The following is a 16,771-nucleotide window of genomic DNA, read 5'->3' on the forward strand; positions in this document are numbered from 1 at the left end:
CCTATAGAGAGGTCAAAGGTCAGGTTCAGCAGAGCAGCTACAATGGAGGTGGTGGAGAATTAGTGTGTTGCTCAAAGACACTTTCAGGAGGCTGGATGGTTGCTGACACCTGGTTTTGAACCCTTTTTTTAAGAGCAGAGTCATGTCTAGCTCATATGCGTTGTAATTTTTGTATTGCACACGAATAAGATTATGAATCTGTCTGTGCTGTGCTGTGGTTGCAGGTTGTCACACTGCCCCCTGGCGGCCGTGTGACTCCTCACTGCAGCTCAGCTCAGCCGTGTGTGTGTGTGTGTGTGTGTGTGTGCAGCAGCTGCAGCGCACATGGCGAGCCGCTCTTTGTTTATTGTCTGCTGGTTTGTCTCTGTGTCTCTCTGCTTGTTCTCCACATTGTACTGACGGTGCAAATGAGCCTCCGCCTCTGACCGCCGCAGAGATGTGATCGGGCTCCTGGCTGCAGCTGCCTGTCTCCTCCTTCTTCTCTTCTCTCTTTAAAAAACAGACTTTACATCCGCCTCCATCTATACGACTCTTATCGCTTCATGTATTTTTTCAGGTCTGCAAATGTAAATGTCTTTCTAAATGAAATGATTCAGTTATAGAAAAAGCAGGGAGATTTTGATTTCAACATAAATGAATAAATCCAGACCTGCAGGTTGATTATAAACGAATAAACCTATAGCTATCGAGTTTATTCAGGCTAATAATACAAATGTATATATATTTCATATTCAGCGGATGAACAACAAAAACAAGATCGAAAACACAACATTTTTTCCTTATTATAGCCTATAACCCTATATAGGAAAGCCTGGACATTTAAACTAGTGTGCAAGGCGTGTTGCAAAACAAAAGACTGCGTTTTGCTTTTATTAGTGCAATCATTTGTTTTATTCTAATTCGTTGATGTTGAATGAAAACCTGTGAACCCGGCTTTGAAATCAACATACGACGAAATGACAGCATTTATTATATAGTTATGAAAATGTTGGAAATGTGACTCCTTGGTAGTGCGTTGCTGCGTGCGGCGATAAGAAAGGATGGTCACTAATGAAATCTTAAAAGACTTTAAAAAAAAACTGCTCCATTCCTCATGTATAGCCTGGTTTTAACTACATTTAAATAATCAAAAACTAGTAAAAGCGCACATCTTCTGCGCACATTTTTTTTTTTGCGGTAGCCTAATAAACCTTTTGTAAATAAGAAAAGCAAATAAAACACTCAAAATAAATATTTCTATGTAGGCTACAAATGCAGTCTGTGATGTCCAAATGTAATGATTCATTTTCATCTACTCCGGTACATTTGTTTTTTATTTGTGATAATTCATATTTTGCGTGCAGAAAAAAAAAAGATATTTTGAAGTTGAACGTTTTTCCATTAACGGATTCATATATCATATTTTGGGTAATCCTCCCATCCTGCTCCCACTATGGTCACCTCTGCAACCAGACTAGACTAAATGATGCATGAGGCGGGTTAAAGTAACTTTAGGTATTTGTTGTTGTTGCTAAATTCAAGTGTGTAAAATGATGCAATGATTTTAGCGATTGCGACGTTTTGCTACTTTCTATGCCACTAACAACTAGAAGTAAAGGTTTCCCTTGTTGCGTGGACATTTCCAAAGCGGGACTTCCTCTGGACATAACTGCCAATTTAGTAAAACAGACCTCGTTTGCGCTTTTTTATAAATCCGACAAACAAAAAGTAAAACATTTTTTTTTTTTTTTTTTTTAAGTAATAAGCATTTTTTTTCGTTATCGTTCATCTTTCAGCTTTTTTGTCCATTATTTAATTTAATTACATTGTTACTTCAAATGTTAAAATGTATTCTATTATAATTATTAACAGGGGATGGGACAGATGCACGAGGTTAATAGCTAATCATAAAAAAAACAATGCCTTTAGTTTTCTTTGCAAAAATGACATCATAGTTACACAAACTGGGACAATTAAACCATACAAAAATCATTTTCTTTAACTGTTCATTTAAGAGCCACAGGAGAGCCATTTTTTCTTAGCCTCTGCTAAGGAGGAGAGGAAGAAAGAAATTAACTAGAGTGTGAAATGTGTCATTTAAAAATATAAAGCGTCAGTGTAAAACAAACATGAAGGAATAAGTATAGGATGTGGGAGAGTAAACAACAAAGAAAAGCCATCAGAGGTAGAGTTAAGCAGAACAAGTGCTTTAATTGGTTTGAGTGAACGCTTATGGAATGGAGTGTATTATTATCATCACCATTAAATGTGAAGAACAATAAACATACATCATCATTTTGGCCTCTCTGCCACTGAAAGGGAACTCTCACCAAACCATTGTCAGACAGCAATAAACACACACTCACACATACACACAGTTAAGTCTTTTAGATGTAGTCTAAAAGTACTTGGGACTGTTGTGAGGCCAAAGCTTAATTGCAGGAGGGCATTTTTGGACTTGCACATGCAAATTCAAAGGATTCAATTTCAAAATGATATTTTTCTTCACAAAGATGTTGTGATTTTTTTTTTTTAAATCTTGAAGCCCAAAAGGAAATCTTTCCATCTCTGCAGATCTCGCCTGGCCTCCACTGTTTTTTGTAATCAAATTTTTTTCCCTTAACACTTGATAAACCACATGAACACAGGGGTTTTGTTTCTCATAACTTTGGACAATGTACACATATCAGCGATGCACACCTCGCTCCATCTCCCAGTGCATGTAAAAAAAAAAAAAGAAAAAGAAAAAAAAAAATATTCAGTTCAAACAAACAGACACATTACACTATACACAATGTTCTTCAAGCTCATGTGGGGTAGTTCTGACTGCTAAAAGATGCTTTTGGCAAGTTAACGTGGCAGCAGGTTGACTGGGGGTTAATGGGTGAAGGAGCTCATTCGTGAGATAAAGTCACAAAAGCGAGGATTTATTAATTTCAAGGTACAGCAGCAGGGTGCGTGTGTTATTATCGTCTTTAATTTGCATTTGTTAAAGTCTGGCATCATCAAAGATCCAGAGTTAATATTCCCAAAAACAAAAAAAAAATCACTCTCCCAGCATGCAGTGCTGTTTTCTACTTGCTTATGTCTGACTACAGGGAAGCCTCCAGGGCCATACAGAGCAAAGCAGACTAGAAGATGATTGTGTTCCCTCATTCCCTGTTTTTCTTTATGACACAACCTATGTACAGTATGAGCTACGTGACAATAGAAATAAAACAGCCCATTAATAGTGAAAGAACACTGAAATATCAATTAACCACTGACTCAGGATGAACTATCAGCTGATGACCTCCCTAATAACAAACAGGTGATCCGGGGTTACACGAAACGCGAGAGAACACAAACCTGTTCTAAAGAAATGAGTGGGAGTCTGTACGTAGACGGTAAAGTGAAATATCGGACAAACACTTCATGAAAAAAAAAACAAAAAAAAAACACATTCCTGAAATCTGTGGTTAGAAAGGTAAACGTGATGCTGACAGACTCCTGAGGTGAAGCCAGCCGTCAGTTAGCGAGGACGAGCACGACAAAACACAATCACATTCCACAATGCACTCACGCACGCACGCACGTTCTTTATAAAGGCAGGACCAGCGTGAACGGACAAGGGGTTAATATCAAGCAGACGCCACCCCTCGCTCTGAGGAGGAGGAGGAAAGGGACGCTTGCCCACACCGAATAATCACAATGACAGATTTGAATTTACAGAATCCAAACCGATCCACCATATTCAGAATGTAAGACAGCTATTCACGTTTTTGTGTCGGTTTTTAAAACACAAATCACTCGAATGGTTTTGTTTAACTCACGTGACAAATCTAAATATGGAGGCGTTGGAGTGGATGAACATGAGGGGGTGGGGGGGAGGGGTTGAAAATAAAGTTGGAAATAATGCATGTCAAAGTAAACACCCTATTATTAAAATAACCTTTTACCTTTTGTTTTAAAAAAAGATTACAAAATATAAAATTAAATAATTTTGGAGTATAAAGGCACACATCTTGCACAGTGTATACAATGAAAAACAGTTATTTAAAGCATGGTAGGGACTATTTTTACGCTGAACAGCTAACAAATCTGGTTAAAGTGTAGGGACACGAAGAGAACCTGAACAGCCAACAACACAGACTAGAGAGGGAAAAGGAAACTTAGTCCTGTGACATGCAATTTTTTTTTAATGACTTTTTCTTTTAAAGTACATCTATAGTAAGTATAAATTCAAGCAGTTTCATTCTTCATTTACCACAGCACCATCATTCATTCCCAAGGGTGGCTCCTTTTTTTTTTTTTTTTTTTTTAATTTTAAATACAACTATATTTCATGACTAAAATCCAATGTAAAAATATAAATGTGAATATAATCTATGATATCTAAACAAACATATCGTGATGGAAGCTTTTTGCATGGGTTACAATAGTCAAGGAGGACGACTTTACTTGTTTTAGTTGGTTATCCAGAAGTGATACACAACGTCACACGCACAACAACTTTTCTCACTTACACACAAGTATATTGCATTTCCCTTGTTAAGACCGTTATCAACTAATTGGGATCGTATTTCGTAACATTTGGTTCCTTTCCTCTTGTGCAAAATATACAAAAAATAACCTCAAAAACAGAAACGAAAAAATTATTACCACATCAATTCATAAAACCGCCAAATTCAAACACAGATAAACCACCTTTAAAAATGTCAACAACAACAACACTTAACAACGATGAATAACAGACTCACAGCCGAGGTTAGAGAAGAGGACGATGCTGTTGGTGTTAATGACTTTAACGCGTATCTTTACATCTGCAGCTTCCCAACCTCCCCCCTTCCCCTTTACAACTTTTGAACACTGACACACACACACATCGCTCGCCATCATTGAGTGTGTGCTGGTACGATGCTGGAGGTAAACAGTTTTTTTCTGCCTGCCCTGAACGCACAGTCACACTTGTCGCCTGATCCCAAAACCCACCTCCCCAACACCACAGAGCACTTCTAAAAAAAAGGATTGGAAAGGTAATTTACAAAAGCCCCGTAAACAGAACTCGTCCACTTCCCCGTCTAATATTGCAGTAAAGTCTTCCCGACCAATCCCTACAGTAAGAAGCACCCATAGGTGAGAAATTGCAGAGGAGATGGGATATGAGATCAGGCCCCTAAATATTCAATTCTAAGAGAGCTGAGTTCATTTTTTCTCTTTGTTGCAGCGCATGTAACAGAACAAGAGCTCCTAACCTCTAATAACAAATAAAAGTGCAACATTTTTGATTTACTCATAAGGTGCTGATGGCAACAGAAAGGTAAGGGCTGTTAATGTTTCAATCCGACACCATATATGAGGATATAGAACAAGGAGTGATTTACTCTTAATCACTACAGCCACACGCGACTTCTGGGTCATTCCCTGCCACAGGAACAGAAACCAGGCCTACCTACTTTAACAATGCCCAACGTGTTCAGAGGGAACGCAAGTAAACAACACTTACTGTGTGCTCAAATCCCTCTACTAACTCATTTCAAGGTACACATCCTTCCCTTAATCATTCTTAATCCCTGTGCATCACAACAAAAGCAAAAAAGGACAACCACTGTGGTGCAACTAGTGCCGGAAAACAAGCGTCACAGCTAATGAGAAGTTGTGGGTGTGTGTGGCAAGAGGATAACCCAGAAGCTCAATTCATCAAGTGTACACGAAGGAACGGGTGGCATGATGAAGGAGGAATCCACATGGGAAGATTTGTTTGGCTGAGTACTTGTATAGCATTTGGGTGGGGGGTGGTCTGGCTGTTGGCCTATTGGAAGACTGCTTCCCACTTCCTGAAATTAAGCAATTGCATTAGGCGAGGCTCAACGCGAACTTCCTCGTTACATCCCGCTTAAGCATTCTTTTTGCAAGAGGGGCCTCACCTTGTGCCGTAATCTGACCTCTGCACTTCCCTTGACCTCACACTATACACATCATACCTTCCCCCTAAACATCACAAGGGGAAGACAAATACGAGCATCAAAAAAAAAAAAAAAATGCAGGGTGCTGGATGTATTAGAGGCAATAAAAAAAGCCATATTTCCACATAAACAACCAAACAGACAAAAACAAATTATGTAAAAAAAACAAAACGTAATGACCTGGACGCTTGCTTTCAACACCCTCAAAGTAACACATGAACAAAAGTCAACAGAGGAGAGGTTAAATGTAAACGAATGATGTTTTTTTTTTTTAGCTGCAGAGCGTGGCACGCCACTGAAAGAGAGAGAAGCAAACAGGGAGGGAGGAGAATGCATGAGGGAGAGTGATACAAAGCCATCACAGCACCTTATTAATTCAGCCTCTCGATGGTTTTTTTCTCTCCGTCACTGCTCTTCCCCGCCCTGCTCCCCGCTTGCCCTCCCTTTTCCCATGTGCCTCTGTGCTCCTTGTCGCTCCTGGAGGCTATGACAGGATAGTGGTGATGAAATCGTAAAACCTCTTGGAGTACTGCTCTGGGTTCACCGTGGAGATCTCCGCTCCGGCCTGAAGAGGGACACAGAGGATGCAGTATATTTGTCTTGTAACTCGAGTCAGTTTTATAGACGGGTTTCTGTGCAACGTCATCACAGAGATGCGCGCGCAGCTAGGGGGCAGAAAGCACGGCAAGTCTCGCAGAGCCAAGCTCCAAAGCACAGATGATGAGGAGTTGTTTTGCAGTAAACTGCACCAACAGCAGAAAAGATGGATTAAAAATGTTTAATATTCCGAGAATATTGCAAGACTTCGTTACGGCTCTAAATTGCCGTAATGTTTAGCGACTATGGCTGGGGAAAGCTCACTTCGGTATGCCGTAACATTACATTTTGAATGGAAGACGACTGGTAGTCTACCGGAGCAGCCACTCCTCCTCCCCCCCCGTGGTCACAACAACAACAAGCGGCCGTGGAAGATAACGTTAGCTGATGTTCGTTTAAATTTGAATCGCACATATCAGCAATTTTGTATCGACTTTTGGCGTTACGTTTCCGACAGAGGGCTAACCGCTAAAGTTAACTAGCAATTAGAAACAGGCTATTTAATAGAGAGCCGTCAGGGGTCTAATGTTAATGTTCACCTGCCCGACATACAAAAAGCTGCTGTGTGAGTGGTTGCACTAATAACAAGACCAAAATCCAAGTCTCTACTTTTATACTAACGTTATACCTGTTGAGGAATCGCTAGGGAAAAAGTGTCTGGCGGCGGCCATAAAAAGGGACTCACGTAACTTAAACTCTTAAACAGACATAGATCCCCCAAGTCAAATCACACTTATGTCTGATCTAACGTTACCCGTTTCATAACATTTTAATACATGATAATAATAAACAAATCTCATACTAATACATCATATGATAATGATATCTGCTAGTCGGACTCTGCAGGGTCTAGTATAGTCAACAAGAATGTATAAACAATGCAAAATCTACGTTGATTACAGCGGCTGCCAAAACGGTTTTGCCCCCTGAATGCGCACGCACCCAGTTATGTTTGTATACAAGAAACCCGTCTATACTTCTCAATATTTTTTAGATAGAACCATTCAAATAGCTCTTGTATGCGGCTACGTACCCCATGTTTGACAGTCTTGGCGGCGTGAGCAGCTTTCTTCTTGGCATCGTAATGCTGCAGGATGTCTATGACAGCCATGAAGTAAACCTCCTTCCTGGGAGCACCTGAAGTCAGGAGCAGACTTTACCGTTAGGCACTGATAGGAAACTGCCTGGAGCATATTATGATGTTTAGAAATGAAACATATTCAATCATGTTACTGTTCTGACTCATTGTACCCCAAAATAACTTACAAAAGGCCCCCAAAGCACTTAAAAATATGCAACCCAACTGTATACTCCTTACTGTGTGTACTTCTATTTGAGAAGAAAACATAGTAGGTTACTACATTTACTTGACAGAGAAATGTTACTGGATATGTTGAAGATTCAGATTTGACTCACAAAATGTAACAATTAAAATATGATGCATTATCATTCATTAAATTATCCAGCATCATATTAAAATTTAAAGCTCCATCTCGAACAGACATTAAGTAGACATTAAATAAATACCTCTCTTTCACTCTTCACTTCATCTGAATAGGACATTTACTGTGCGGTAGTAATAGTTTTACTATTAATAGTTAATAGTTTTATGTCAGAAAAAAGGTTTACTTCTTCTACCACTGTTTATACCAACAATTCCAGTTAGAGAGGGTGAAAAGTAAAGCAAATCACTAAATCCGCCCCTGCCTGTAGTTTAAAACAAATACACCTTGGATGAGAATCTATATATTTGCACAGTGTAATCAGGCAAAATCAGGTATTGTTAAATAAGACAAACAAAATCCTTCTGACGGCAGCAGGTTTGACAATGAGAACCACAATACCCAGTAGGGGGAGCTCTCAGTACTGTGTATATTATTTAGCTGTTAAATACAAGCCTCACATTGTAAGGGTTGTACTGAGCCTGAAAAACACATGCATCTGGCTACTCACTATCATGGCTTTTGATGGCATAGACGTCAATGGCGGGGTCAAACTCTCCAGGTGACAGAGGCTTGTTGCTATCCAGCGTGTTGCTGGGACTGTCTGGGGGCGTTCCAATGCCCCCTCCGTCACTCTCGCCCTCCTCCTCGGCATCGTTGTCCTCGCTCTCCACGTCTTCCTGCTCGGCTCGCTCCACATCGTGGATCCCCACCAGCAGACTGTAGTCCATGAGCTTCAGCTGGGCCAGGAACTGCGGACGATTGAAGAAGGTAGTACGGTAGAGGAAATAAAATCAAGTGAGGAGATGGGAGGAGTGTTTAAGGAGGCGGGAGATAGCAATGAGTAGAGAGGGGAAAGAGAAAATGTATTAATACAGACGGAAAGGGGTGACACTGAAGGAGGGGGTTTCTGTAATTTTCATTTAACACATACCTCCACATCTTTCCTAAGCTTCTCCAGGAACATTTTCTTGTTCTCCCCGTCGATGTTGATCTTCTGCCCGTCATTGATGAAGTCATTGTCCTTGTAGGTGGGCAGCTCCTTGGCCTGCCCATTAGTATTGCAGATTAGCAGCCAAATAAACAACAGTCAAAACCACAACACTAGACGGTTCAAACCCGAGAGGCATGGTAACGTACGCAGCAGACCTGGGCAAAAATGTGACAGAAATCTGGTGCTCAAAGTGAGTGTTAACTTTTCTTTGAAAAGATGAGGAAGTTTCCATTAACATCAGTTCATCCAAATTTGAATCCTTACATTTTTTGATTACATTTTGGTTTGAGATATTTGACATAAAAGGTCATAAATTGACAAGAAATACAAGATTTACTAAAAGCTATAACACCAGCAACAGTGTTCTTCATCCTTTTTCCCCAGAATACTTAAAAAAACATTAATTTGATAAACAGGAGAAAAAGATAGCATAGAGCTGTCTTGTTCAACTAGAAGAATTAAGGGGTATTTCAAAATGCCTGATGGCAAAGATTAATCCTAATCTTAGAAATTAGTCATGTCAACAGCGTATTTAACTGTATCTGCCTGACAAGACAATCCTGCATGTTGAAATGCCCCCTTGGCATAAATGAGGCTTTGAGCCTGTGGTTTGTTAGATAAGCCTGTCTGATTCAGCCAAATACAACACATATTACTGGTCAAATGAGTTGGCTGACAAAGTACAGGCAGTCTGTCCAAACCAAGGCTGACTGTGTGAAACCGAACATGCAGCATGCTCACAGCAGGGTACAGATCCATCTGATGCACCAATTTGCATATTTGTATTCACTTCTCAGTACCATGAAACACAGGAAATTCAGCATTTTTGTGGAATATTGCACAGACATTTTGGACAGCTTTTTTAAATGCATCTGGTAGATCCATACTCTTTGTGTAATGAAAAAAAAAGGACGTCCAACTCAAATCCATGAAACGTCCCTTGTTGGCACTGGGCTGGTCTCCAAAAAGCATCCCGTTCTTATTGGTTTGATAATAGAGTATATCCTTCGCTGAGACAAATATACACACATTGTTCAGATGCTTCTCGGAAACCAGACTGTGGTTTGCACCTAATCTAAACTCTTTTTTTATTACTCTGTAAAGCCAGCGCGTACTGTATCTTTGTGACGGATTCCCACTATTCAGCCTACAAGCAGAATTTCCTATTTAAGTGTCTCATCTATTGGGATTAATAGACTTCATAACCAGGCTGCTGCAGAGCTGCCAGCAGCCTGTAGGGGGAAGAGGTGTTAAGTGAGGAGGGACGGGGCCTAGTTCTGAGTCACTGAGGAAAAAGAGAGCAGGACATGAGGTAAGAGGGCAACAGCAGCGGTTTAGCTACTACAGTGTTTCTATGGCAGCAGGAGAAGAGCAGCAACACAACAGCACTTTGTAGCACTACAATGAGCTTGGACAGCACACACTGACACACATACATACATACACATACAGATTACACATTTACACAGATGAAGACAGGAATACATCTCACAAAATAGGACGTTTGAGCACATATATTTATACAGACATAGACCTCCAATTTGCAAGAAATATGGGATGTACAACTTGGCTAGACTTGATAATAATAAATGCGACATATAAAAGTGAATGAGGACGCAACATGAGGCCAACTGCAAAGAGTGAACGTAACCTGAAAGCAATTTGCAGGACTGTCACCTAAACCGACACCTCATCTCTTACATTCATCCATCTCTTTTATGCTTTCAACCGTCTTTTATTTCCATGCCGTACATTCTCACAGTCTTTCTAACCGGTTCATTAAGTCTTGTGCTTTTCTCCCAGTCATGCATAGTATTCTATCAGCGGGCCTGTTACGGATATTCTCTATTACAATGAAATGTGTCTGACTCTTGAGTGGTGCACGACATTGAGGTAGTAAGTAGAAAAACAGAAGGATATATTAGAGGCAGGAAGAAAGGGCGGGTTGCTGATGTAAAGCTGTGTGACAGGTGAATTTCTCCCCGACCTTAAAAAAAAAAAAATCAATCTAATTTTATTTTTTCCGTCTCCCATCAGCTGGTTGGAAATGGATCTTGGCCTTTGACAACGTTGATGTCTCAGAAGAACAAAGCTATGCCTTTTCTGTAGGATTTGTGCTATTCCTAGACTTTTGTATCCAGTTATATTCCTACTGATGTTGTCAAGCGTAGATTAACATCCACGAGCAGGTTTCACTGTTAATGCTTTATGTGGAAGTATCATTCAATACTTCGATCAGCTACTAGCAAATCAGCAGGATCATATCAACCACATGCAAGGGCAACGTGAATCAAGCACTTCATGTGTTTATCTAGCATTGTTATTTATGCAAAATCAACTGTTTGGGGTGTGTATGAGAACAACGTGCTCTTGAAAACAAAACAGTTTGAGTATGTAAGCTGGGCATAAACAATAATAAACGTCATTCAAATAGTTTGCCCTTAAATGATTTTGTCAAATGTTCCCAATCTATTCCTGCCTCTACACTAAAAGCAACATATCATCATATGCTGGACTATTTGTTGGAAACAACAGGCCATGTCCCCCCAAAACTAGAAACAAACTGAGAATTGAGACATCGGTAACTGCCATAGTCAGTCAAGTATGCCAACAATACTGACTCATAAAACACTTATTATCTCAGGGGGCTGTAGCTATAAAAAAATAATAAAAACTGACCAGTCACACCGTGTTTGGTTCGATTACCGCTGAATACTGTACAGCCTTAAAAAAAAAAAAAAATACTCGGGTAAGTTGTTTTCATTGGTTTAAACTGTACTATGAACTATTTGGGTCACGTACAGTTCATTGTTTTTAATAAGGTAGCGTTAGCACTCATTTGGTTGTTGCCTTGCAACATATAAAATAAAAAAGATGCAGCAAACAGCAAAATAACGCTCTGTCTGATAGGGCAACAGAAAAGCAGTGCGGAGCACCTCGTGTTTTCAACCTGCAAAACACACTCTGTCTGATCAGGGCCTAATGCATTTAATTTAGAAAAACAAAGTGCTTTGGCTGAAGTGGGATACAATACATAGAGGCAGGACATCTCATCTGCACTCTATTGTCTCGGGACAGGTTCTCTACATCACAGGCTATATTAAATCTTAATAGCTTTAAGAAACTATTCTTCACCGATTTAGAAGACAAATCAAAATGTGCACTCCGTTTTATACACTGCTGTGGGTAGCGTACATAGGTCGGTTAATGTGGTCTGCTTTCAATTTGTACTGCAGAAAATAGTAGCATTTTGTACAACTCACTAGTTAGTTTTAAACTTGGAATAAAAATAGCAACAAAGCATGGAAGCTCTGGAATAAATCAACTTTCCAGGAACGTTAAAAGTATGTACTTTCTCTTTCTGATTTTTTTTCCCGACCATGCAGTGTGTCCTTCCCATTCATGCCACCACCTTACTCCTCCACTTCTTGCTCTCCAGTGTTTCACATACACGTTGGTGCCGTTGAGTGAATGGTGGGAACGAAAACAAACTCTCTGGCAAAACTAAAACTGAACTTGCTGTCAAGTTGAGCAAAAGGTGACTGTAAATGGATGAAAAGTGTGCAAAATATGGCCTTTAAATAACAGTGTATCAGCTTGGAGAAGACGAGGACACGGAAATGCTCGGGCGTACAAATATAAAAATAAAAAAAGATTGGTTTAATAGATCATGCCTGGTATATGAGCCCTGGTTTCCTTACATCTCTTACGTGTTTCATGGCGCAGTAAAAGCGCGTGGCAATCCGCAGTGTTTGCAGCCTTTGCTGAACGTTACCAGATTTGGGCCGCGGGGGCACATCCTCTGGTTGGGGCGGCTGCTAGAGAAGGGGGAGCGAGGGAGGGGGGCGGTAGGGGTGGTGGAGAGGAGAGAAGAAAGGAGAGAGGAAGGGAGGAAGGAAGTTGGAAGTAAAGGCAAAGTGTTTAAAATGTAACAGAACACAATTGTTTTCAAATTGGTAGAGGGTTGGAAAGGGCATGAACGCGGAAAATACGTATAAAAATTAATTATAATTCTTAGATGTCTTTACAATATATCAACAATGTCCAACAGGTTCATCCAATGACGATGTAAATAAGTGGAATGATTTTTGCAGTTATACTATTTCCATACTCTTAGTATTTTATTTATATTCAAAGTCATGACTCCGGTCTGCCTACACTGGTATTATGACGGTTTCCTGGCATAAACACCTGGTAGAGAAAGGAAGCAGCAACAGCGCTACTCTAAGGAGGCTAAGAGCTGGAACTACGCGCAGCAAGCAAACAACCGTAAACTAATTCTAAGGGCTTATTACAATAACTGGATAAGGGGCTACTAAGAAAATATCCAGGCATTTCACACTCAGTCATACAGACACATTAAAGCCATGTGCCCCCACAGGAGATACCAGCCGGTGCTGGCGTGAGGAGAGAGAGGAGAGTAAACAAAAACACAAACAACTGTAACAGATAGCTACTGAGCAGACACCAAGTGGAGACAGGTGGTATTCCACAAACCAAGGACCAGTAGCTATCTAACACCATACAAACAAAACCTCTATATTTTCCAAGTCACATAACAAATACTGCGATCGCACGAATGACCTTCATCAGTATAGGCCAGTGTCCTAAATGGGTCATGGACAGATTTTTTGTGGTTAACCACAAATAAAGTAACGTAAATTAAAGTAACTAGTATGATTTGATGGGCCTAAGTGAGACCAAATTGACCTAGTTCGGGCTCTAGTTAAGATAATTTGAGAGTAAAAACAAGTAAAACCTAAACCCACTGATCATCTGCTTGGTAAAATGCTGTACATAAAATGTGTCAGAAAGCCAATTGCTGCTGTTTGACAGCCAAAACCCTGAGACAGCAGCTACTAAGAACCGCAAAAATGTATTTTATGAAAAGAAAAATACATGTCATACGTGGGTAGAACAGAACATATCCACAATGTGCAACAGAATGGAGCTGGCGTTCATACACATCGGAATGTGTTAGAAATAATGTAACTTCAAAAAAAGATGCAGACAAACATTATATACCATGCAGACGCATGCATGAAGGGGAGACGGTCATGCAGTTAGGAGAAAAACCCCGCCGTGCTTGTTGTTTGTGTGTGTGAAGCAATGTTTTTAAAAAACGCACACACACACACACACACACACACACATACTGTAGTGTAGTGTTCACATACTGGACTTTAACTACAGAAGAATTATTTGAAGGAAAGGATTGATTCATAGCCGCTGAGCACTCGTGGTAAGTAACTGCAGGTTAATTTAAGCATGTCTGTAAGTGTGTGTACGTACAAAGGTGTTTCATGTGGAGAAACCAGCATGTCTCTCGTCAGATCCTTGTCTTTGATGTCTGAGCCTTACTTGTGTCTCTGAGACATGTTGTAAGTTGGGTGTGAACGTGTGTGTGCACATTCAAAAGTATGTATGTACTAAGGCTTCACTTAAGCGACGACTGTACAATGCTTATTGTATTAGCTGCATTTCAGTGAAAGATAAAGAAACCACAGAATTCCACACAGACTTACAGCAACAACTTGTAATAATTTGTGAGTTAAGAGTCAGTGGTAGTAAGTGTGTGGGAAAATAACATCTTCATTCAAGCCAGCTCGGCAAAAATGTATCCTGTTCCTTCTCTATTGCTAGACTGCAAATGGTGTTTCACACACAGCTGAGCCACAGACAAATTGAGGTCAAACAGAAGCCTCACGTGTGTGTTAAATCCGCAGCTGCTTTGTTTTTCCATTCATCTGTTTTAACCCCAATAATGTTTTGTTTCTTCTTCCATTTACAGACGGCTATATTTAGCTTGGGGATTCCCTGAAATCTTCCATGCCTCACCGCATGGGGCCCCACGATTAAGCCCCTGTAAAACCCGGTGGAAAGTTCAAACCTCTCTGGGTCAAACGCTCTCTTATAAAAACTTGTTTCATGGTCGGACAAACCTGTGCAGAGCGACGTGTGGAGACATGCAATGAAAAACAAAACACTTTGGACAACCATCCCCTTCCAATACTGCTGAGATGACAGGTCAAACGAACAGTGGTCCAAAGTCATAGTGTTCAAGGACGCTGTCAGCCACTTCCATCACTCAAAGGTTAAAATCTATACAAATATATATTGTTTATATCTGATAAAATATCCATACTAATTGTTAGCTAACTTTAACAGGAAGCACAGTGAACCACCAGGTCCTTCACAATTTCAGTGACACAATTCATTTTTGACAGGTGACTGTCCAAGCAGCCAAGAGCAAAAAAAAAAAAATCAAAATAGCCAGTCTCACACAAACAGCAGCATTTCCATCACTATGAGTCACATAAAAGCACACACACACACACACACCGCCCATTCAGATACACAACTACATAGAAAACATCATTCACAATAAAGCTCTAAACCCAACACAGACAGACACACACACATACACACAGAAACCTCCATCTTTCACACATAGACAGCAGGCAGGGAAACTGATGGAACAGCAGAAGCGAGGTTAGAGAGGATGAAGCAAATTAAGGAAACACAAAAAGCGTGCAGGGGCTAGAAAGGGGATGGGGTGATGAAGTAGGTGCTAACTTAAGGAGATGGATATGTGCTACTGTCATCCCCACCCAAAGGGAAACAAAGGCAGACACCAAAGTTGTGTTAGTTTGGGGCATTTGGGTGATGACAGTAAGCCTGGAATTGTTTGAAGCTGTGTCGGTTATTGAAACCACTGGAAACACAGTTTGTTCTCTCTCTCATTCTCTAATTGTCCACATGGCTTTTAATGAACATCGAGTTCAATCGGAATATTTAACGGACTCATTTTCAGTACATGACAGCAGCGTTTAAATTACTGGAAAGATAGACAATTAATGTTTAGTGTGAATTGGTAAAAAGTTTCTGAAACGTTTTAACTACCCTACGAAAATTACACCAGAATCGAGACGTCAGCAATGTGCTATGGAAGTGTCCATTTGTTCAATCCATAACGACCTCCACTATCAACACTGCTCTTTCAGCAATGCACCTTCTGATGCGCTGAAAGGAGAGCGGTTTGTTCAATGGACAAAAATAGTTTGAGAAAGCTGCATGAAAAGTAATACAAGAAGAAAATCAAAATAGTTTATGTTAACTGATTCACTTGTATTTCCTTGGAGCATAAAAAAGCAGTTTGCATATTGACATGCACCAACGTGGTGTCGGTGTGGATACACTTTTAGTTCTGAGAGAAAGATAAAAAAGGGAGGAATATTCCACAGACGTTTTAAAAACACGCTGGCGGTGTGGATTGTTTGACATATTTCTAACTGTTGTTGTGCTAGTTTGCATTTGTTTACTTTGCTTTTAAATCATAGCACTCTTGAGCTTATATTATTATTGTCTTTTTAAAGCATACACTAAAAGGTTAAGAGGCCCAGCCTCTTCTGAAGTTGAAAGTTGTGTGTTTATGTATAACAGTGGATCCCGGCTCACGACAGGTGACTGTACCTTCTCCTTGTCGCTGGCCTCTCTCGCCACAGTGGAACCCTAGAAACAAAAGAAAGGAAATTACTCTCCATAACCCGCTTGTTAGTGAAAGCACAGGAAAGTGTTGCTTTAGTCTTTCCCACACCACCCTACTTATACTCATTCCTGCAGATACTCATAACCCTTTTGCATGTCTGAACACAGAAGCTCACCCTATTAGGCATGCAGGGTGCAATGACTTAAAATGGATTATAACAGTTTGACTCTGTTCTAAGACTAGTTACCTGATGCTCTCAGACCTGTTTCAAAACACTTATATTACCCAATGGATGATGCCTGTTTTGTAAAACATACAACCAAAC

At 40.2% G+C, this 16,771-nt stretch overlaps 1 protein-coding gene across 3 annotated transcripts in view; it reads right to left on the bottom strand.

The window, feature by feature from the left end:
• Nucleotides 1-2,165: 2,165 nt before the first annotated feature.
• The window catches only part of pip4k2aa (phosphatidylinositol-5-phosphate 4-kinase, type II, alpha a), a 36,619-nt gene continuing 22,013 nt past the window's right edge, over nucleotides 2,166-16,771 (bottom strand). Inside the window, exons 6-11 of one of the 3 annotated variants that reach the window (XM_037756375.1) lie at nucleotides 16,431-16,469; nucleotides 12,668-12,775; nucleotides 8,898-9,011; nucleotides 8,475-8,715; nucleotides 7,555-7,658; nucleotides 2,166-6,489 (exon numbers count right to left, since the gene is read on the bottom strand). In XM_037756375.1, the coding sequence (XP_037612303.1) occupies nucleotides 6,409-6,489; nucleotides 7,555-7,658; nucleotides 8,475-8,715; nucleotides 8,898-9,011; nucleotides 12,668-12,775; nucleotides 16,431-16,469 (687 nt within the window). In that variant the 3' untranslated portion in view covers nucleotides 2,166-6,408. Of the gene's footprint in view, nucleotides 6,490-7,554; nucleotides 7,659-8,474; nucleotides 8,716-8,897; nucleotides 9,012-12,658; nucleotides 12,776-16,430; nucleotides 16,470-16,771 lie in introns of all 3 variants that reach the window. The other 2 variants (XM_037756374.1, XM_037756376.1) reach the window with 2 other exon arrangements.

The sequence above is a fragment of the Sebastes umbrosus genome, chromosome 21 (genome assembly GCF_015220745.1).
Source record: "Sebastes umbrosus isolate fSebUmb1 chromosome 21, fSebUmb1.pri, whole genome shotgun sequence".
NCBI lineage: Eukaryota > Metazoa > Chordata > Actinopteri > Perciformes > Sebastidae > Sebastes > Sebastes umbrosus.